This window comes from Fulmarus glacialis, unplaced genomic scaffold, assembly GCF_000690835.1.
Source record: "Fulmarus glacialis isolate BGI_N327 unplaced genomic scaffold, ASM69083v1 scaffold6817, whole genome shotgun sequence".
Classification (NCBI taxonomy): domain Eukaryota; kingdom Metazoa; phylum Chordata; class Aves; order Procellariiformes; family Procellariidae; genus Fulmarus; species Fulmarus glacialis.
This window is the reverse complement of record NW_009223717.1, coordinates 27,303-49,988: the sequence shown is the minus strand read 5'-3', so window position 1 is coordinate 49,988 and position 22,686 is coordinate 27,303. Positions and strand designations below refer to the sequence as shown.

The window sequence follows — 22,686 nt, the reverse complement described above, 5'->3', positions numbered from 1 at the left end:
CCAGTACAATTGTTTTCTTTCATCATTACAGAAGTCACTTCTTTGTAATTGCAAATGAATGCCGGACAAGAACTATTGTTACAGCATCTCAGAAGAATGTAACTAGATTGTGAGCTAAATATAACTTCTCCTAGTTATCAAGTTTTTATGCTTATAATCAAATCTCCATGAACAATTTTTGCTTTTTCTAAAAAGTATATGGCCAGATAATGCAGCTGTGAGTAAGAAGTTACTGTGGTAACTGAAAATATACATAGTTTGACTACAATATGGCTCATATACATGTAAGTAGGTGTTCATTAACAATGTACAAAGACCATTTAAGAAAATTTTGTCCCAGAGAAAATTCAAATTTGAGCAGTCATAATATTCTGGGTCATGGCTGAAGAAAATCTTCCGTGCTTTACAGAGCACATGCATATATTGTGCCTGGTTCTAAACAAGCTACTGTCCTGTCCTCCTTTCAGTAACTGTTACCATTCATTATGAACTATGCTATTTTGCAGAATCAGAACATGATTTAGAAATATTTGTAAAGAAAATATGTAAAGAAAACAGTTTCAATTTCTAGAAGTCAAGTTCCTTTCTATTCTCACCTCAGAGAAAAGAATTGGGAAAGAAAATAAATAGCTTTCTCTTCCTAGGTAGGAAAAGAAAAGAAATAGGTGGAGCAAATACATCAGAAACTATACTCTTTACAATTTGTGGGATTTTCCTCATGATGTTGCATTCCTATACATGACTTCTGATGGACAAAAGTACAATGTATTTACTGTTTAAGAAAAACACGGGAAGGGATCTTAAATTATATTCCTTCGGATGTGAAGCTAATAATCTATTTCTTGGCAAATTCTGGTGCACTACCCTTACATCAGTTCCTAGTTGTTCCAGCCTAGTAGTACATTAATCTTCTGTCTCTCCTAGACACTAGTGGCTTGTAAAAAATGAGTTCACATTTTGAACAAACATTTCTCTGGCACATTTCTGGCACCTTTCTGGGAATATTCAGAGCCTAGTCACCAAAAAGACATGAATAAAAGTGAATTTTCTCTCTTAAAAAATCACAAGTAATGCTGAAGCCATATGCCAGAGGCTGTAATGCTTTCGTTGCCGGCACAGGCCAAGTTTGCTCTTTATAATTCAAAACGCAACACGGGAAAAAAAAAGGCATGAGAAGTTTGGAGTGCAAATATTCTTTGGTTTACTCATTAAAACAAAAGGACACAGCAAACAGCAAAACCACTGGCAATTAAATAAACAGCAAATTCTTTATATGCCTCCTAACAAAAAGTCTTCAGGTGTTTGAAATGTATGTGTGTAACTTCATGCTTTTAAGTACGTTACAGTGTCTAGAAAAGTCACATTTTTTTATCCCCAAGGCAAGGCAGGAAGAAGATGAGGGAGGAAAAGAAGGGTGAAAGGTAGGGGGGGGGGAAAGAAGGAAAAAAAATTATTCGAGATGCCATTTATCCATTAGTTAAATAGTACATAACACAATGATAAAACTAATTGCTGTTTCATTGTACACAAAGGAAATTGGCTTGAAATTTATTTTCAGATGATTACGTTTTCTGAATTCACATCATCATACACATCAGCCTAGTGTATAAAATATACCAACTCACACCTTTTCAAAAAGAATTAGGACCTATTAGCAGGATTCTAAATATCTTAAGGAATTGCACAGGTAAGTAAGTCACTATGTTTCACCTTAACATAGGCAGAGTTAAAATTATGTACCGCAAGTGTTTTCTAGGGAATACTTTTCCCCAGTTAGGCTATGTTACTGTAGCTTATTTCTCAAATAATCCCCATATAATCAAAGGAAGCAAGCATCTGTGCGGGTCTATAAGGATCTATACTTGGTAGCCTTGCAGACAGGAAGTTTTCAGCACTGAGCTAGAGGTGAACAAGCCCGTTAAGACTACGTGACAGCATCACTGATATTATTTAAAACTGAATGCTTCATAAGGGCAACATTAGGAAGCTGTGATCTGTGCAGAGAGCATAGAAGACTATAAATGAATCAAATATATATTTTACAAATAAGTCAAAGAAATTATAGAGTGTACCATCACCATGATAGCCTGTTACTAATATTACTGGACTCTGATAGTTTAGAAATAATTCTGTAAATGTATGAAAGATTTGGATTGTCTGACAGCATATTATTTTGTTTTGTATATCTATCTTGCAAGACTCTTACTCTACTTGGACCGTTCTGTTTTACTGTCTTTATCCAGCTGTTTCCGTAGGCAAAGCACAGTAAAAAAAGTCATGTGCAGTCTTTCTTCCAGGTGGACTGTGAATAGCAACAGATAGCTCATAATAAGGAATGAAATTAATAAAGATATTTTGGAAACATTTGTCATAATGTAAAAAATTTTTTTTTGCATGCTCCCTTATTCCTTCATAAATCAACAGTGTTCCATCTACAAATAATGCATAGGCAGTCAACTTTAATACAAGTACTTATATGTTCCCCTCATCTAGCATTTTGTTGACACCATCACAAAGTTTCTGCAAATGGAGTTTATAAGGTCCAAAGGGATTGTACAAGGCAGCCAAAAATTCACAATCAGAGAAGTGATCAAACACATTGTTGACACGTCCATGTGACTTTGCAGTTAGGTGACGCTGAATGATTTCATGAAGTAGCTCTCTACAATCATTTAACAGTTTGGACAAAAAATTCCTGTCAAAGGTATAATCCACCTGATGGAAACTGACCACGGTCTTAGCCAGCTGATGAACTTTCTTCTTGAATTTCTCCATCAACGCTATTTCATCTTGATTAAATTGGTTGTTCCTGTAGAGAATTGCCAATTTGAGGACTATTTTAATGAGGTTTTTGATGATCTTCTCTGCTTCCTTTTTATTTTGTGTATATTCCTTTGTCACTCTGTAGAGCTCATCTAAAACATCACTGCTTGTATCATCGATCAAAGTAGTTGCTATTGATTTGGACACCATTTTTCCAAGGATTTTTTTCTGGGCCTGAATGGCCAGACTTTTGGAGTTGAAGACATCTGTGGCCACTGGGGAAAAAAAGAAGTATGCAGTCAATACTTTGTAAAAGACATGCTATGGACAGCAAGTTAAGGAGTATTTCCCTGTCTATCCATTCATGTTAGTCCTACTAACTGCCACAAAAATAATGCAAACTTATGTGTGTAGTTGCAGAAAAACCCATCTTTTCAATCCCTAAAACTCTGTTGTCTTCAGGTTTACATTCTTTTAGATTGTTTTATTTTTGAGAAAACACAAGATGAGATAGAACTTGCTCAAAAATGGTTTAAAATATCTCTCTATATATGGATTGATGGGATTTCAAATTGAGGCAATAAACCTGCCCTATTTGATCAGATGAGTCGTAAGTCTGATCTGATTCTCATATTCATAATGAAATCTGAAACCACGACTATGCCAATGTCGTGACAATTACCACTAATACTCAGTTAGAGATAGTAATTCAGTGAATTGACTATTGTGAAACATTTTCCTGATTAGCATTTTACATGATCAGTGAATTCACATCCCACACATATTATATTTTTACATACATATTTTATATATACAAACACAAAGATCCTTTGTCAGCAAACAATACTGAGATTCTCTGCGTGCAATCTGAAGGTGCTAGTTTTCAGAAGGAAAGCAAGTATAGACTAACACTTCTATGTCCTATACTTAATGCAGAAATAGCCAAAAATGAACAGTCTAGGGATTGCCGTAACACTTGCTAGCATAACGTTATAAAGAAATCCTTCTGTGACCAATGAAGTAGATCCTACAACAGATTCCCACCTCCAAAACTATGCTTGCTTGCACAAATATACGCAATGACTGGTTTGTAATTTCTTCAGACAAATACCCGAAACATTCTTTCAGAGACTTGTTTTGTGAAATGTTACTGCTCACGTTCTGTTGCCAGTGACAATTATTTACAGCACATTCCCTTTGCAGCACCTTCTCCACTAAGTCATACGTGAATTCATATTTCCAGGTTGAATAGTCTGGGGGACAGCTGCCTTTACGCTGCAGCTTTCCTGGAGTCTCAGACAGGCTGAAGGAAAGCTTCATTTGTTTAATTTACTTCACATATGGAAGGTTTGCTTTGCAAACACAGGGCCTCGAAACATTTTTTGTTTTTTTTTTTTTTTTATGAAAACATAAACTCTGCAGATGCCAAACTCTAAGTCCCTGAATTTGGAAAACTGTTTGTATTTGGGCAGCTGGGTGTGTTCAGACGCAGGGTGCCTCTGGGGTTCCAGCAAATAGAGGAACTTGTCCTTTAGGACACACGAGACACAAATCTGTATTTTTTCTTCAACAGTACCTTTGAGAAACTTAGTTACAAGCTTCTTTTTTGTCATCTTGGAAACTTTCAAGCAGGTTTGTTTCTTAACACTTTCAGTGCATACCTGTATTTGTTTTGAAGCATGAAGCATTTGAGCACATCTTTTAAAATCTTTACTACATGAGGGCACTCAAAACCCAAAGAACCCATTGTTAACTATCTTGGGCAAAGCACTCAAGATCACAAGACAGACATGTCTCTCCACCACAACGATACAGGAAGACGTTAAATATGTTAAGCAGTCAATCTGAATTGAAAATATTTGATTCACTTTTTGTGGTTTTAAATTTAAAACTGCAACTGTTACGATTCAAATAAAACTAATCAAAGCATTTCAAAGGGTGGCCAATACTAGAACCCAAGAGCCAGTGCTTTACAAAGATCTACAGATGAAAGATAGCTTTCTTCCTCCAAAACAGGAATATCAATTGTTCTTTCATAACTTTTATTTTTTAAAGCCTTCCAATTTACTAATTGTTCATGATGTCTTCTTTCTGGTACTCCACAAAGATATACAGATGTTCGTACTAATAGCAGTCGCTGTTTCAAAGTATATTCCATAAATTTGCAGAGAAAAACCCCCACAATCAATACATACGTATTTTAAAATGTTCTCTCCCAGGATGCTGTAGGTATTCTCGTAAAATGCTAACTCTATCACACAGAATGCTCCACTGTAACTGAAAAGAAATCCATACAGCCTGCGTCCAGCCAGTCACACACTCAGGTATGGTTCTAACAATTTACACGTAACAACCTGCAACGTATCAATTTCAAGAAGCTGAAAACATGGCAGTTTTCTAAAAATTTTACAGTTTTTCAACAAAAAAACTCTTACATTCTGCAACTTAACATTTGACAAAATGGAGCTTGACGTGTAATTACTATTGCTAAGCAAAACAGGAATTGCTCACTTACAAGAGGTGTTAAAATCTTAATGACATTTCTCTAAAAACCGTCCAAGTTTTGGGACTACCCAGCACAACCTATTTTCTATCTACTTTGCAATACACCAGAAGCCAGCTTCATTTTCCCTGTGTTATTACATGGGTTCTAATGTAATTGTTAAATACGTAAATCTCATACTTCAGTCAATCCAAAAAGGAACTTACAAACTGTTTGTATTTTATAATCAGAATTTTTCCTCATTACCAATGGCTGAAAGACGTAAAATGTATTTTACAGTCAATTGCTTAAATAAAACTGAGTTTAAGCAGTAAGATTATAGAGCTCCTTCAGACCGAACATACATACTTCCTTAAAAAACAGTAAAATTATTACTTACTTGTTCATCAAAAGGACTTGCAATTGTTAATGCTGACAGCAGAAAAAGAGAGAAAATACCCGAGGTGAAGACTGGCCTGAGGGTTATTTACTGTGCTAAATCCAGCGCACACTTTATCACGTGCTTTGAAACACTGTCAGAAGCTATCACAGAGTGAACGTGGGTTTCTCCCCCTCACCGTAACAGCAGCTCTTCTCAGCTACCTTTCTCTCCTGCCTGCAGAGCTTCATTTTGCTTTGGCACCTCAGAATGCAAAAATACATCGCAGTGGTTTCACTTCCTTGAAAAAAGAGCTGAAAGGAAATTGCACCGCTGAGCAAGCAGTGCAACACCAGTAGCCGTTACTGCTAACTGACAACTGGAACAATTAGCAGAAAGGGAGGGAGAAGAAAGGTCCTGTGACTTGAAAGGGCAGGGGACGTGTCAAGAAGAGGTTAAAACATTAACCTGGTATCTGCAAATGCAGATACTCATGTGTGCCGGAGTTGCTTGATGCCAGGGGCGGCCGCCGGCTGCACGCGTCACCAGCCCCCCGTTCCCCGTGTGAGGACAGCCGAGCACCCCCTTCCAAATCTCGGACTACAATTTCAGACGCGAGCACCTAAAAATAACCCACATTTAGACAACTACTTAAAGCAGCCTCATTTTCTTAGGGTTGATTGTGTGTAGTCACCTTTTAAGAGTGATTACAGTAGGTGGCCAGGATGTACAAATCTCTGGCCACACCTACTGTATTTGCAGGTCCCATCCTTGCACATTGAGCTGAAATAGTGCCATTTCTCTGGTGGCCTGCAGTAGGCCCAGAATTTGGGCAGGTAATCCCGCTAATCTTAAGCATCTCACAGACAGTTTTCCCTCATGACTGCTCTTTATGGCTCCTATTTCTTTCCTGTGCAGTTTTACACTTCATTATGTCAAAGTGTGTCATCAAAAAATACCCCTTTGAAATCAATGGGATGTAATTTTCTGTACAATCTATACAAATAAACATGATTATGTGCAGTAGAGGAGAGCAGTCCGAGGGGAAAGGCTCTCAGGAGGATTTCCTGCCTCCGTTACTTTGAAATTCACGGGATCTTAGGGATAATGGCGACATCTGCAAAGTCTTCTAATTTATGATTTAGAGGAGCAAAAAAGTCACTAGAGACTGCCTCCTGTGAAAGTTGGGAGCTTATTAATTATGAAACATCTTAATTTTCACAACCAACAGTATGTGTGTTTAACATCAGTATTTTGTGTGTTAAGCTCAATAAATATTGGACATGTAGCATTCTGGATGTGTTTTCCCAAAAATACTTCACCTTACACATTTTCCTTAAAACTGTGGTGGAAGTATAAACTGTCGGTGAAAATTTAGAGTTGTGGGTTAATTAGCTCTCAGGAGACTGGTATAAAAGTACAGGAAGGCTACTACTTATGGCTGCGATGCTGACTTTTCCCTGCCATGGAAGCTAGTACACCTCCCTCCGTAATGTGGCAAATGCCTATTACCAAATACCCTATTTCTCAACTCTATTTAAAAAAAAAAAAAAAAAAGTATTTGGGGGAAAAAAAAAGTTGAATCAGATTATTTCACTGCCTTAAATCAAAGCAGAATGTTTTTTTCCACAAGATAACAGTTGATGGTAGATTCAATGTCACTTGCAGTTGAGTGTATTCAATCTCATGTACATTGACAATGAATACTTCAGTCACTGAGTATTTTTAAACTTCTTGTAATAAAGAAGGACCAGAAAAAAAGCATCCAGTAAAAACTTCCAGTGAACCACGTTAAATTCCATGGGCAAATCAAGAGTTGAGCTTTCTGACATGAGCTGCGTTTCTAGCATACATACTCGGTATGTTGACACAACGGTCCCAGCAGAAGAGAAAATGTGACTGTGAAGCCATTAATAACAACACTGCTGCGTGAGACCCAGTTCTCATTTTAGTGATTGGCATACTGTATACTGCACTAGTACCTGGTGAGCGCAAGGTCCAAAAATGACGGGGGGTTTTGGGCAAGGCACAAAGAACGCTTACATGGGATTAGGACGAAAGAGACAGCTCCGACTGAGCGCTTCGGGCAGTATTTAAAAGACTCTATCACATAGCTTTGAGAAATGTGGCAACCTGTTTCCTGCCAAGCATCCTGTGTGGACGAGTGCGTTTGCCTCTCTACAGACTGCGGGTGAGAGCGACAGACAAAAGCCCACGCAAGCCCTACGAATCGCATGTTCAGTCAGACTCCTGGCGTGAGAGAGCATCATTTCCCTGGAGGGAGGCTACTTGAAATCAAGCGGGATTGACAGCACTACGCTCTCTGAGTGTATGTGACCGTGAGTCATGCACCTCCAAAATCAGGAGATCACCTAGATATCAAGGGATAAAAAAATTACTTAAGTTTTACTTTTTCTTGTGCCTTCTGCTTTCTGGGTCTTTACAGGGCTACCCTTGTTTTCAGGAATGATAAAGGCCAGAAACATTAAAAAAATAAATAGACTGAGGTGTATAAATATATGACTTCATGTATAAACACATGACTTCAGTAAGGTAAAGCTCCAACGGTGATAAACTGCAAGAGCTAGCATCAGTGAACGAACAAGTCCTGAAGTACAGAACAGGCAGAAATAGAGTCATAAACCTGTTACCAGGGCTGTAACAATTTTCACAATGTACTTACTACGTGACGGTAAGATTAAAAAATGAGTGGTAGGACACAGACTATTAATTCTTCAGATATGAATACGGTAAGCTGATTTTTCTAGCTGCCACCATGATTTATAGCTGCTTCTTAATAACCATCTGAGCGAGTGAGTCACGGTTTCAAAGAACGTTTTTTGGTGGTGTTCTTTTTTTTTTTTAAACAGAAGAGTCAGTGTTTTGATTATTACCTAAGTGCTTCAAAGTTTCCTGGGTGAAAGGCGTGTTAAATTTAAACTTCTTAAAAGCACGGATAAAGTCCTTTCAATGTAGAAATCATTCCAAAAACGCAGCAGTCCCCAGATGGCCCCTTCAGCATATTGGCCGGTCTCTGCGTTCGCAAGCGTTTGTTCACTCGCTGGCTTTTCAAAAGCTGATGAAAACTGAAGCCTGTACCAGACATGCAAGACCAGACAGCGCTCTGACAGCTTTCTCTCTTCAACCTCAGACACTGGGACTGCAACTTCTAAGCTGATGGCAGGGGTGAGAAGAGACCAGGGCAGCCACAGAGTTTATTGAGAAAAGGACTGCAACAGGGCAGATAGCTTGGGCAAGCACCATCAGGCAGTGGAAAACCCAGAGGGCAAATGGCTAAGTGCAGAAGGAGGGAGGCGGGGGGGAAACACCCAAACAAGGGCCCTATACAGTACTTATTTCTTCCACATACGTCTCTACTTTTTTGATTCAGGTACACAAGGTCCTTATTTGAAGAGTAAATATTTTATTTGGCACCTTGTTTTTAAAAAGTTAGATTTATATAGGAATATAATTTTTAACTAGAAAACAGTTTAAACTAAAATTTTCAATGCATACAAAGCATTCGTTCATACAGGTAAGTAACCTTTGCCTACAGTTCTCTTAATAGGTACAGTAAATTGTACTAAATTCTCACTCACCATAATCTTTACCAAGTGAGCATTCTATGAGAATGTTAATTAGTCAAGCAAAGTGTACTAATTTTAACATTCACACTGGAAGACCTTCAAAAGAAAAAATACCCAATCTGAAGCCAAGTCTAATACATAGCAAATATTGCATGAGCAGACTTACTGGATTTGGAAGTCAGCTCTGAGGCTGCAAGTCACTCTGAAGCAACAGTTAATCAAGCAATTTTGGAAAAAAATCTGGCTAATCAAGCATTTTTTGAAACATACAGTATGTCTAATCTGCATACTCATACTGAAAGTAAGCATACATTTTTTTTTTGCAGGAATACAGGAAAGATAAAAGAAAAGCTAGCAAACAGCATTGGGAACACCTTTTTTCACTCAATAAAGTGCTGAAGAAGTCATTGTCAATAGGTTTGCAAAATGCATACGATATTGTTATATGCTTCCTGATTTTGCTATTTAATTCTAGCCTTAGTGTACTAACATGTCCAAAATTTGACCAACAGCAAAAGATGACCCACTTTCTAGCTGCAAAACCAAAAACAAACTATGAAAAAACAGAAAACAAAATACTTTTTTGATCAAGGGGTGAGAAGAATTGCCAAAAAAAGCACCTGGAGGTTAAGGCTGGGTAGTGTGGCAAGGAAAGATGCTATTTCCAACAAGAATGTATGTACAGAGTTTTGCAGTCCCATGAGAGCAGACTATGCCAACAAGTTATTCTGGTTTTACATGCCTGTGCTTCCCACAGCCACCCTGTGCATCACATGATACATACACTGCAGTTGAGTTAGAAATTTAAAAAGCCTTCTTAAAAGCCCTTTTTGCTAGAGCCTCTGCATGTATTTTAATTAACAGTGCAGCTTTAATACGAAAAAAAAAAATCAGATTAACTTCCGATGACTGCTCTTAGAGAAACATATTTTAAAATATGTTGGATATTAAACAGAGAAAATGACAGTCACACAGAGTAGGGTCATGAACTTAATTTGGTATTTCACTCCTTTGCCACCATTTGTTATCCTTGCTGGAATGTAACAACAGGTGCTGTGGTATTAAATATTCTGCCTGTATATTTCAGCTGTTGGCGATCTCAACGCTATATCATGTTCCTCTGTATCTACCAGGTGTCCATGCACACTCAACAGTAATACTGCACAAATCTTCTCATAGGAAATAAAGTGTATCTTAGGTCATTCCTTCCGATCAAGCAAATGCAACGCAGATACTGTATTTTTTTGTCCAGCCTTACAAACACGTACCAAACTGCAGCAAGGCAACAGTGCCAAGCTGCCTAACCCAAGTGGCACTTCCAATAAAATAATCTGTCCATTACAATTGAATGTTTTACCAAAAGCTGAAGTTTAAAAAGAGGTATCTAGTTGCTCTTACAGCTATCCTGGCAAAAGGAATGTCTCCTCACAAAAAAAACTTAGCTGTAGGCACAGGACCTAGAGTAGAACAGAAGAGCTTCTGGCTTGAATGCAGAAAGCGCTGAGACCAGCAGCCCGGAGGAACTTTCATGCATTGGAGAGACCTAAATTTGACATGGGGGTGGCGGGGGAAGTTAAGAGGAAGTTTAAGATACATGTGGCAAAAATACAGTGAACTGGAAGGCCGAGACAAGATGGCAATCTGGCATGAGAGGAACAAGGAACTTAATTACTAGTACAAGGTAGCAACCTGGCTGTCAAAATGCAAAGGGCATATATTTTGAATAGCATGTAAAGAAAGCCACAGCAGAGGCTTCAGAGACTTTAAATGACAGGAAGGTTTGTGAGTGATCTTACAATGGCTTTGAAAGTAGTTAATAATGTTTTTCCTGTATTTCTAGTTCTGGTTCTTTGCTCTTCTCAATGTCGATCCATATGCCACCCTGTCTGTTTCTTGCAGACAGAACAGGAGTCCCTCTGTATCTCTCTTTCAGTGTAATGTTGAGAAGGCTGAATTGCTAGCTTGCACTTCGTTTATATGTATTTCTCTTGCATCTTCTACTGGTTGCCCTGAGAAACTAAATGACACCTTCCCCACACACATAATCACAGGTACCATGAATGATTGGTGCGGAAGAACAGACAAAGCATATATTCTATGTACAATGTATATTCTATATATAATTTGATTTCTGTCTTCTCCTTTCTAAAGAAACTTCTGAGGCACTGAAGATTGCCACAGCTACAGGCCAGATATAGAAAAAACACAGTAGTGATTCCCTACTGTGGGCACTCAGTTCTCAGGTGCCTGGTTAGTATATCCTTTATTCAGTATCAGTGCTGAAATGCAGATTATAAAACACAAGAAAATATGCCATCTAAGAATTTTACTTATCAAATACTGGCTGTTCTTTAGGCCTGGAACACTAGTGACACCCTTCATCTCTTTTGCAGTTTTTAATTTTTCACTACCTGTTTTCCTGTTTTATGGCACGGAGGGCAAGTTTTCTGGCATTAAATGCATGGCTGTACATAGAATATATGCTTTGTTTACTCTTCTGCACCAATCATTCATGGTACCTGGTGGCCATAGTGGTCTTTTCCATTGCCACTGCTAACACGCATTTCCCTTACTTTTGTCATCCACAAGGAGCCAAATAAACGAACCCCTCCGTTTTAATTTTTTCTCCTAATATTTAGTAGCCACAGCCTGTTCCTTCTGTATCTGTACTACACTACCACGACTTTCATCCAACCTTCCAGCCACAAACTCAATGGTTCAGAGTGTCTTCTCTCCTTCATTCCCCTACTCCCTTGCTGTCAGTTCAGAACAGGCTTCCCAGGACCCAAATGCACAGTCTATCTTCCAGAGGCTTTGCTTTGACTCCTGTCTGTTTCCACTTGGTTAGCTTTATTCCTGGCATCTCCAAATCAAAACCAATGCTCAAAACAGCTGAAAAAATATGCAAACTATTTCTACACTTACTGGGAAAAAAAAAAACACTTTTAAAATCTTTGACTTAACAGCATCTAAACTCTCAAGCATAAACTAAGATTGTCAAAACACAGGTCCACCTCCCCACATATCTTAAGAGTTTGGTTTTGCTCTCATTAATGTCATTAAATCCTAGTAGAATATAAAGCATAAGAGAAAAATTAGGACTTTAACACTGTTAGCTACTTCTTCTGTAAAATGAAATCTTCTGGTTAAACATCATGTGTGTGACACTGTCATTTTCTTTTATGTCAGGAAGCAGTATTACTTGGATACAGAACTTTGATACCTAGCAAAGCACTAGCAATTCTGTTTATTTTTAGATGTTGCAAATATATTTACTGACTAAAACTAGACAGTCTCCAGAGGTCCCTTTCAGCCTCAACTCTTCTGTGATTCTGTAAAACCTGCATCTATTTTGTAGTCCACTCCTCTGGGCAAGGCATAGGAGATTGAGTGCACTGTTTTTTACAGCTGTTGACTACTGTAGAATTTAAATGTCAAGCTTCTTTACTTTGCACTAGCATCAAATGGTATTTTTAAGTAGGCGATGAACAGCACTGATCAGCTATGAAGGGATACCCACCACCCGGAAAGGTTGTTGTAGCTTGAGATTTTCAGGATTATTACCCAAAATGTTAAGAAGGAGGGAATGCAAATTTGAACCCAGAGAAGGAAAGGCCTCAGGTGGTGAAAATAAACACCATCAATCTAAATTTCGTATTAGTTATATTATGTTTTTGCACGGAAATAAAAATGTTAACAATTTCTCTTCACCTCACTGTGATACTGCTACCCTCTCCTCCCATACTGCACGGCATGACGTACAAGCCACAACAAACTGATCAACATCTACATCCACCATCTCTTTCAATTGATTATAATACCAACTGTTCGTTCAAAGAAAGGTTAGTTTAAACATACATCCAGGACAATGATGTCTTGCACCACAGATTTCTAAATCTCTAATTTCCAGCATTGAGGACAAGGCTGTGAGCTTGGTGAAGACATCTTATCGCAGATGTAGACACCAGAGCCAAACTTTACTCTTATCCCTTCCTGAAGTATCCACTATTTCTGTTCGTAGCTGCTCAAATTCTTGATTCATTGTTTCAAGTTCTTTGTTGGTTTCTGAAGTAAAGTCTAAGACACAATTTCTCAGTGAGTATTTTTAATATAAGTGTTTTTAAGTGAACAGAAACATTCATTCATTTTCTCTTTTGCAAGTAGGAAAAAATAGCCCTTGGAATCAGTAGCTGAAATATTCACCAGTGTCTTTTACTTGCTTTTGCTAATATTAAAACAAAACTTTCTTCTTTGTATAAATAAAACTATCCTTGAGAATAGTTTGGTAAAGCGGACATAGTAAAAGCAAAAACAGATTTCATGAAAGCTTTAAGTTTTAAAACAATGGAATTGTTTTTTTTTCCCAAGTCAAAGTTTCCTGCACACCTTAATGAAGTTAATTAAGTGGAAGCTTGTCTGTGCATGCGCTGATTCAGTGCTTTATTAATTCCTGTATAAAGTGAAATGTAAACATTTTGGGATCAAGACTTGAGGGTATCACATTCTTAGAGGTCCACTGAAATCACAGGTCAGCTACCAATGCCAGAAACCTGCAAGTACTGACCTTCGTAAATACGCAAAATATACCTCAGAATGTGTCCTTGGATTTCAAATTACAAACCTTTCAAGGATAAACGCTCTCAAATAAATGAAATGCTAACTCCCTGCTTTACTGCAATTTATTCTCATTACTGTAAACTTCCAGCAGGAACAGGACTCTCTGCAGACACCCCAATATCTGTATATTGGATCTCAAACTGAAATGTAGTTTCCCCTACTGCTATGCAAAACAGACTCTTTGATCTTCCATTACTGATCTGTACAGTTACAAATATCGATCCTGAATTCAGCAAAAGGTAGGGAAAAATAAATTAGTTTATACAGTGTATATTCAATCCTCTACATTGCTTCTGCTGAAACAGATCTGTGGTAAAGATTTTGGATCCCAAGCTCCCCAGACTGAATCCGCCATGCCATGCAGAGACGCAGGCTCTCTACTTCTCATTGCTAGCCAGTCAAGCGCTAGAAATGAACCACAAAACAAAACTGTGACACAGAATCAACTGATGAAACTGAATCAAACGACACCCCAACTCAGGCAGGGAATCTTATGAAGAAATCAACATTTATGGGAAAACATCCCAAGAGGACGAATGTAGAATGAAACTCTCAAAGGACAGGTTTCCCAGTTTCCCTCCTCCTTGCTCAAAACAAGACTGTGCCCAACTGACAGCAGATTTAAGGGTTGTGCTTTTGCTGACGTTACGGTTAAAAGAACCAAGTTGCTGGCAGTTTCATTGGCATCGCTAATCCCACAGAGTATCCCGTTCAGTAGTCATGATGGAGATCCACAAAAGAAAAAGCGTACACCTACCATTAAAAAACACAAGCAACTTGGCAAATCTACTGATGCAGACAGAGAAAACATTAATACGTCACTTCCAGATTTCCAACAGTACAAAAAGAAATTAACATCAATATGTATGAGACTAACATTCAGATTGGTGCTATTTATTAATGCAGAAACAGTCAGTTTAAGCACTCGAATTTTTTATGAAGTCATATACAGCAACTATTACTATTAACAGTACTACTAGTGGATACTGGATCTACAAAGTATCTACCCAATAAGCAAACATGAAAAATTAATCCTTAAACACGAAAAAAAGTAATTTTGGCTTTAAAGCCATTATGAAATAGATGAAACTATTTTTAGCCTACTACTTCTTCTATTGAGCATGATGTACGCAAAAAGAAAAACAGAAGTTGTTTCATAAAGTAGCATAAAAATCAGTAGCTCTTTCACACCTCTTTATGAAATGCTCTCCTCTTACCACATTTTGTAATGTAATTGTAACAAAAAAAACAGTCCAGAAGTTGAAATAACACCTGCAATATAGTTTTCATTTGCTTTATTTATTACCCAAATGTGTTTATAGAGACTCTAAACATCCGAGGAGAGAGGGTGGAGGGGAAGCAATTTGCTTCTCAAAAAGCAGGATTTAAGAACCCTTGTGAAACTGTCACATTTAACAGAAGATTTGACAAAATGATAAATCGTTACCGATGAAAGGAATGATGTGTGCTTTTGAATAAAAGTTACAAATTACAATTAGTATTTGAGTGTTACATTTTCCTTATGTTATCCCTGGCACATGTGTTACAAAATACGCATAATTCTAAGAAGCCATTCATTTAGCCTGTTGCTATACTTGGAAATAATACTGATAAAGAATACAGCCTTTCTGAATGTAGGTGCAAGGCCCTTCCCTTACCCAGATACTTTTGATTCTCCGGAGATTCACTGACTTTTGCTCCCTCATCTCTAACCTCTGTCTCATTTATGACAGTGCATAGTTTGCAAATTCCTCAAAGAAAATAACCCAAGGGTCTAAGAAGTACTATAATATATAAATATATAATAAATGCTGTCATCAATAGATAAATGGAAGGAAGAAGGGGAAACTAAGTCTCTGGTATAACAATCAATTCTGTAAGATGGAAAAGACTGTTAGAATTTGAAAACAAAGTACTGTCTTCCCATATGCGGAGTATTTTGTCCAGTTTTGGGCTCCCCAGTACCTCTCCAAAAAAGGAGCTGACAATACCTGAAGCAAGTCCAGCAGACAGCCACCAAGATGGTTAGGGAGCTGGAGCGCACGATACAGAGGACAGGCTGAGAGTGCTAGGTTTGTTCACCCTGGAGACTAATAGCGGACCTAACTGATACATCTAACTTGTTACTGAATAGCTACAGAGAAGAAAGAGCCAGGCTCCTTCTGAGGATACACAGCAAAAGAGCAAGGGGCAACAGACACAAGCAGCAGCTAGTGGAATTCTCATTAGGAATGACCACCTTCATAGCAAGGGTGGTCAAATACTGGAATACGTTGCTTGAGAAGTTGTGGGATCACCGCTCTCTAAGACATTATCAACTTGACTGGAAAAAGCCTAAGCAACCTCATCTAAATTTGAATTTGGATCCAACTTTAAAGCTGGCTCTGCCTCGAGTGGAAAGTTGTGCCCGATGACCTCCAGAAGTTCCCTGCAGCCTCAGTTAATCTATGATTCTCTCTATTGACCAGATAGCTCCAGAGACTGTATCTTACTTGAAATTAAACACCTGAGTCTTGCAGTTCGCTGTGGATTAAAAGATTTGATTGTATAATTATATTAGTGGAATTTTCTCAAAGCAATTTAGCATTCAACCCAACAATTGCAGCTAAATGATTAACCTGTTAAGAGTTTCAGTGATTCTCTGAAGTAACCTACCAGCTACAGCTAGTGCTTATCCCATGGCCTCTCCTCAAATTACCACTTAGCTTCCTCATCTGCTCCAACTACGCAAGGGAGAGGTTGCTAAATATGTGGGGTACGAAGTGTTCAGCAGAAGACAACTACTCCATATGGACTTCCAAACGTGGCATACAACAAAAAACATCAGTTCAACCCATTCAATTCTGAGCCTGTAGAAGCAGCAATGAGAGTGGCCACCTAATCCATTCACAGATAGGTTATCTTAAAGGTTACCCTGATTTGGCCAGGAAAATAAAACCAACCATTCTTTCTATTTTTGAGGGGAGAGATGCAGAGCTGCTTCCAGAGTCTTACGGTTTAACAGCCTTAAGTCAGTGCTCTTACCAAGAGATTCAAGTGCCCACATCTAGATGGAGCTGCAGCAAGCTGTACTACAAACCATGGCAGTTGTATTCCTGTCCTCAAAGCCCTTTATCCGTTTCCTGTATCCTGCTTCATTAAACATAGAATCCTCCAAAAATACATTAAAAAAATCTAGCAGTTCTGGCTTCCCCGTGTACCGTGGTCTTATTTCCTCCAAATTTCCCATTGCTTCTTCTTCATTAAGGTGTTAGCTTCTTGCTTTTCCTTCCACTCCCACTATTTGCACCTCTGGCAATGCTTTCCCCATGCATATGTGATATAGTATTACAGCGTCCAGTTAGTAATAATTCTTTCTTTCTAACTTCTCATAAGCTTACTTCCTTTTTCCATTCTTTCCTGTACTAAAATGATGTATTTTGCCTTTAGCTTGTCCTATTAATCTTGAATTCTAATAATCTATAGAAGGGATTACATGAAATGCCAAATTGTTAGGCTCTGCTTTATAGAGCTGTGTACATGATATGTATTGACCCCAGTAATCTTTTAATTCTCTTCATTGGCAGTAGGCAAGTTATCCGTGGAATAAAAAAATCCTCAAATTGACTAATCCAGATCTCTGACACATCCATTGGGGCAAGATGATTCTTCCTGCTCCTGAACAGAACTCTTCAGACTACTCTGAACAAAAAGCTCCTCTTTCACTGGCCTTAATGTTTTATGGAGATTGTTGTTTTGACAAGGGAGGGTAGGTAAAGAGCAGGTGAAACAAAGGAAGCCCACATTTTGTAGTCTTCAGAGTGAGAGCAGGAGGTGAGTCTAACATGTGAGAGTAAGTCCTAATGGTCTGTGCTGCTTTCCTGTGGCTTCGTACTGGAAAAATTAGCTCCACAAAAGAGAAGGAGACAATCTCTAACTTTGGCAGCTGTCAAAGCTACCACAATTCAGATAAAACCATTCAGATTTGGGTTCGGAAGTGGACACTGAGACATGCCATTTCTGTTTAATCTCATAGTTTTCATACAGTTTATTCTAAATATAGAATCATAGAATCATTTTGGTTGGAAAAGACCTTTAAGATCATATCGAGTCCAACCGTAAACCTAACACTGCCAAGTCCCACTAAACCATGTCCCTAAGTGCGACATCCACAGATCTTTTAAATACCTCCAGGGATGGTGACTCAATCACTTCCCTGGGCAGCCTGGTCCAGTGCTTGACAACCCTTTTGAAGTGAAGCATTTTTTCCTAATATCCAATCTAAACCTCCCCTGGCACAACTTGAAGCTGTTTCCTCTCATCCTATCACTTGTTGGGAAAAGAGATCAACACCCACCTCAGTCTGTAACTTCAAAAGTTAATATGAAATGGGACTGTCATCACCTGGTACATGTTGCATTTATGTATGGCTAACGCTCTACTTGCACAGTTTGGATCTTCCCATTCGCTGTCATAAAAGCATAAAAGGTTCTAACAAATGCTGGTTTTGGAGATAGTGGGATGCAGAATCATACATTACAGATGCCCATCGATGTTTTGGATGGAGTAGGTGGCCTGTAGGAGCACAAGAGCAGACAATTTGTTATGTAAATGAACATGATTCTACCCAGGAAAACTGCCACGCAATGAGAATTGACTGCAAAATGTCAAAGCAAATCCATGGCTAGTTACAGGAGGGAGTACTGACTTCTCAAAACAGTGAGTGCTCTGTGATTTTATAATCCCTGTGTCTCTGTTCTGAGCTCTAAAGGGAACAAAACAGGTAAGCTCATTCCTCAGTAATCTCGTTTGAATTAAAAAATGCTAATTGTGTCTAAAAAAGCTCTGAGCATTTGTAGGAATGCAGAGAGATCTCGCTCCCATGAAATGTGGTACCATCGTTTCATAGGCTATGTATTACATTTACTCTGATATCTGTTATTATTTTACTTTTCCTTTGAGACATTAGATTTATCTCCTGTTGTTTTCCAAATATACAACATAAAACCTGCAGAACTGTCGTAGAGCTGAAGTTTTCTGAAGCTTTACATAAATTACTATTTCCTTCTATTGAAGAAATACTATGCAAGGAATCCATTAACACCACAATAATTTTAACTATTTAACATTTAATTGGCATGTATTTAAAAAGGTATATTCATGATATGTATTTTTAATATGACAGTATTAAGAACACTTGCTTCAGATTGCAGAATGGAATTAAGCCAAATAACAGCCTGAAACCATTTGTTACCTTCCTCAACACATGACATGCCACCATGCAACACCAGATTGAAATTATGCCATGCAGTTAAATGCTATAGCCTTTTTCTTGACTTTACCATGCTCTTTGTTTCATCCAACGCAAAAGTAACTACAAGAAAATATGCCAGGGTTATTTATATCATGGCAGTTGTTGGAATCTGTAAATGCAATACAGATTGATGCCATACACGCATCAACACACATACACATGCACACACACTTATTTACCACAGCATTGTGGAACACAGATGAATACAAAGGTTGTTCTAATGTTACTAAGCAGCATGACAGGAGAAAAAAAACCATTTCGTGTTACTGTTCTAATACGGACCACGCAGAGATCAAAGGCAGAAGCTGAAAAGCCCAGATACACTGCTGCATACCCCGTACCCAGCAATTAGTACAAAATACAGTGAAGTAATGATTGTCTTCTAGCAATGTCTTTTTACTCCCAGTTCCTGCTAAAAAAAAAAGATTTGACTTGAGGTCAAAGACTCTACCTTTATTCAGTTAATCATAAAAAAGAAAATCTTCAGGAGTTAGCCATTCAAAATTGACCTTGATTTTGGGTTTCACTGTAACAATGGCCATAGTTCATTTTTACAGTAGTAAAACCTATGGTCTTTGACCTTGTTATGTAGATTTTAAAAAACAATCCATATTAACCCATTAAATCCACTTTTATAGACATCCCGATGTTCTTCAAATACTGCAATTCACTTGTATAAAGTAGCAGGCAGTGAAGTATTGCTCACGTCAGTATCAGATCATTGTCAGAACATACACGATGTTCGATGCTATTAATGTGCCCTCAACCCTCGTTTTCATTCAGGCTGATCTTCCAACACATGGTCTGAGAGTCACGCCTGGAAGCTGCAACTGGATTTCAGAGCTCCTTGTATATCCCTTCCCTTGCTCCTAGCCAGTGATGCTTCCCTGGCCACCTGAGCATCTCTGCCTTAAGGGAAATAGAAAAGTTCTGCCTTTGCTTACAAACAACATTAAAATAACATTTTTCCTGTAGCTTTCTCCTCCTTTCACTTTTTAGCATGTAGCAGATTAACCACTATGCTTTCATCACTAGCTTTGGCCTTAAAATGTACACAATTTGGTAAAGTAACTACTGTATAATTGTCCAAATGTACCCTCTACCCCTTCCATAATCAGTCACAGACCTTTATCTACTAATTCCCCGGCTGGGCCCCATAATTTGTGGGTAAGTCAGAGAGTGACGTTCAGTCTTGCACCTAAAGGAAAAATTAACCATCCCCCTTTGGTAAACCACTTAAAAGATTATATTTCCTCAGTGTAAAAAGCATGAGGCCTAAATTCAATTTGAATTTGTGAAGCATCCATTTTCTTTATGCAAAAAGCAGAGTTTCTTGATGAAATAGAGCTAGTTGAAAGACTCTGAATGCCTGTTTTACGCCTCATACACTGGGCCACTACAAATCCACAGGTATTTGACTGTATTTTTCAGTATTTTGATCAACGATCTTTCATGCCATGTTCAATCAGACTAGGCAAAGTAGTGTAAAAGCTGCAGTTCTACATATTCATCTGTTAATCCCAGTCTTTATTCACATACACACTAAACACCCTTTTCTCATGCATCTTCTAAATTACTCCTTTACAGATGGGAGTATATTACCAGGAATACATTTACAGACCAACTGAAAAACCTTCTCAGTGGTATCTGTACCTCATCTTCCCACAATGGCTACTGATTTTATTTTCCATTCTAACCTATTAAAATCACAGGACAGCAAAACCCAAATATTTTCCCAGCTAAAAATAACTAACCAAAAAGCTACCCTTTCCTTCCTGTCTCAGCCACCTGCTCCAAATGCTTTTTTCAGCATGAAGATCCTGGCATCTCAAATTGTTTCAAAACAAATGCACAGAAAGGCAAAAATATTTTCAGAGGATTTTAAGAATCTGAATCATCTAAGAAGGTAAGAGGTTTCTTTAAAAAAGAAAATTTACATTTCAAATATGGCCAGCTTGGTAAAATTGTCTGGAGTTTCCTGTATGTAAACCAGAGGATCTTTCACGCTATGGCATGCATGCTGATCTCTCCTGCTGTAAAACTGAGGGAGAATATTCACATATTCATTCACATATTCTCCTTTTCAAACAGTTTCTGTAAGAAATTTTTTTTTCAGTTCTGCTTTTCAGTAAATCTGTCCTACAGAATCTTCTGGGAAAAAAAATAAAAGCTACCTTTTAGTTCATCTGTTCATTCGATGAGAAGAAAGAAGAAAAAGAAAACAGAGAGCATCGTTGTAATTCTTATCAAAACATAGGCTATCATGCTTCATTACTAGGTTCTAGCAGCATTATTAGCATTAAGTTTGATTCAGTCCAGGCTGACTTTTCTGCAAATCAACAAAATACTCTTTTACTCAAGTAAGCAGATAGAGGTCCCTGCTAATGTTATTCTCCAAGCGGAGGAGGTTGTACCGAGTATGAGGGGAAAACCATCTGAAATATTCTGAAATTTTTTTCTTTTCATCAAATACAAAATGCTTAGGTTGCCTTACTCCTTGCTCATCTGTTGTGGTTTTTACATTATTTTTCTGAGCCATACTGGATCTCTGTAAGTTTGAGTGTCCCTAAGGACTATTTGTAACCATGAAACATCAATTCTGTTCTAAGAAATCCAGTGTATAACGCCACTACTGCCCTGTTCCCTCTTCTGTATAAATGCTCTTTTGTATATAGGCACTTTCAGGAAATTGCCCTCCTCCTCCCCCGCTTGCTCCCTACTGTCCTACTCTGGCTCGCACCCCCTCCCAATCAACACTAGTGAATAATCGTATTTTTGTTGGAGCACTTCCAGCTCCTCCACACGTTACACTCTAGAAGCAGTAAATGAAACCCTGTAGCTTTGGCACACTCCACTGAGCCTTAACACACGCACATGCGTGCACGCACACGCATGCATGCACACTCATTCGGACAGGGAAGTAAGCGGCATCAAGCTTATTCCCAAAACAATGACCTTTCACTTCTCCCCCATGCAACTTCCTCTTTTGCTGAAAAATACAGTGCCTCCAAATTAAAAACATCTTCCTCTTTCGATATTCTAGTACCAGTTTTTTTAAACACTATATCTTCCACTTATCAGTATTTCACGTGCAGGTAAATCACCATTGCCGAGACAGATATCCCTGGGTGCCAACGCTTCGGTCATTTCATATCCAGAGAAATCAGCAGGACTTCGGATGATTTTGCCAAGGCATTTTCCCCTCCCCTTTGAACACCCGAAAGCTAAAGTGAGCAGAAACTCTCCTCCGCACTCACAAAAGCGGTGCTGGCGACGCGAGCATGCACGTTTCCTCTCCTGTGAAAACAGTTAAAAAACGTACCTTCCTTGGGTTCATCAGCCTCTGAACTCATGGTATCAGCGCAAGGCACTGGGGACCAGATTACAGCTGACGTGCGCACTAAGAAGTAGCCGCAAGTCAACTTCTCAAAAAAAAAAAAAAAAAAAAAAAGAGGAAAAAAGAAAGAGGGTTGGGATTTTAAGGGGAAAAGTCTATGAATTCAGCAAATCACAACTAAGCTACTTGAAAAGGATCCCGCCCCTTTCTCAGCTGCACACCAGCGAC

General features: G+C 38.4%; 1 protein-coding gene across 1 annotated transcript; it reads right to left on the bottom strand.

The window, feature by feature from the left end:
• Positions 1–2,233: 2,233 nt before the first annotated feature.
• Positions 2,234–22,468, bottom strand: TNFAIP8 (tumor necrosis factor, alpha-induced protein 8). The gene is made up of 2 exons (XM_009581886.1): positions 22,444–22,468; positions 2,234–3,038 (listed from the first exon to the last, which is right to left on the bottom strand). Exon 2 carries the CDS (start codon positions 2,971–2,973, stop codon positions 2,473–2,475), a length of 501 nt encoding a protein of 166 aa, XP_009580181.1. The 5' UTR covers positions 2,974–3,038; positions 22,444–22,468; the 3' UTR covers positions 2,234–2,472.
• Between the last annotated feature and the right edge of the window lie 218 nt (positions 22,469–22,686).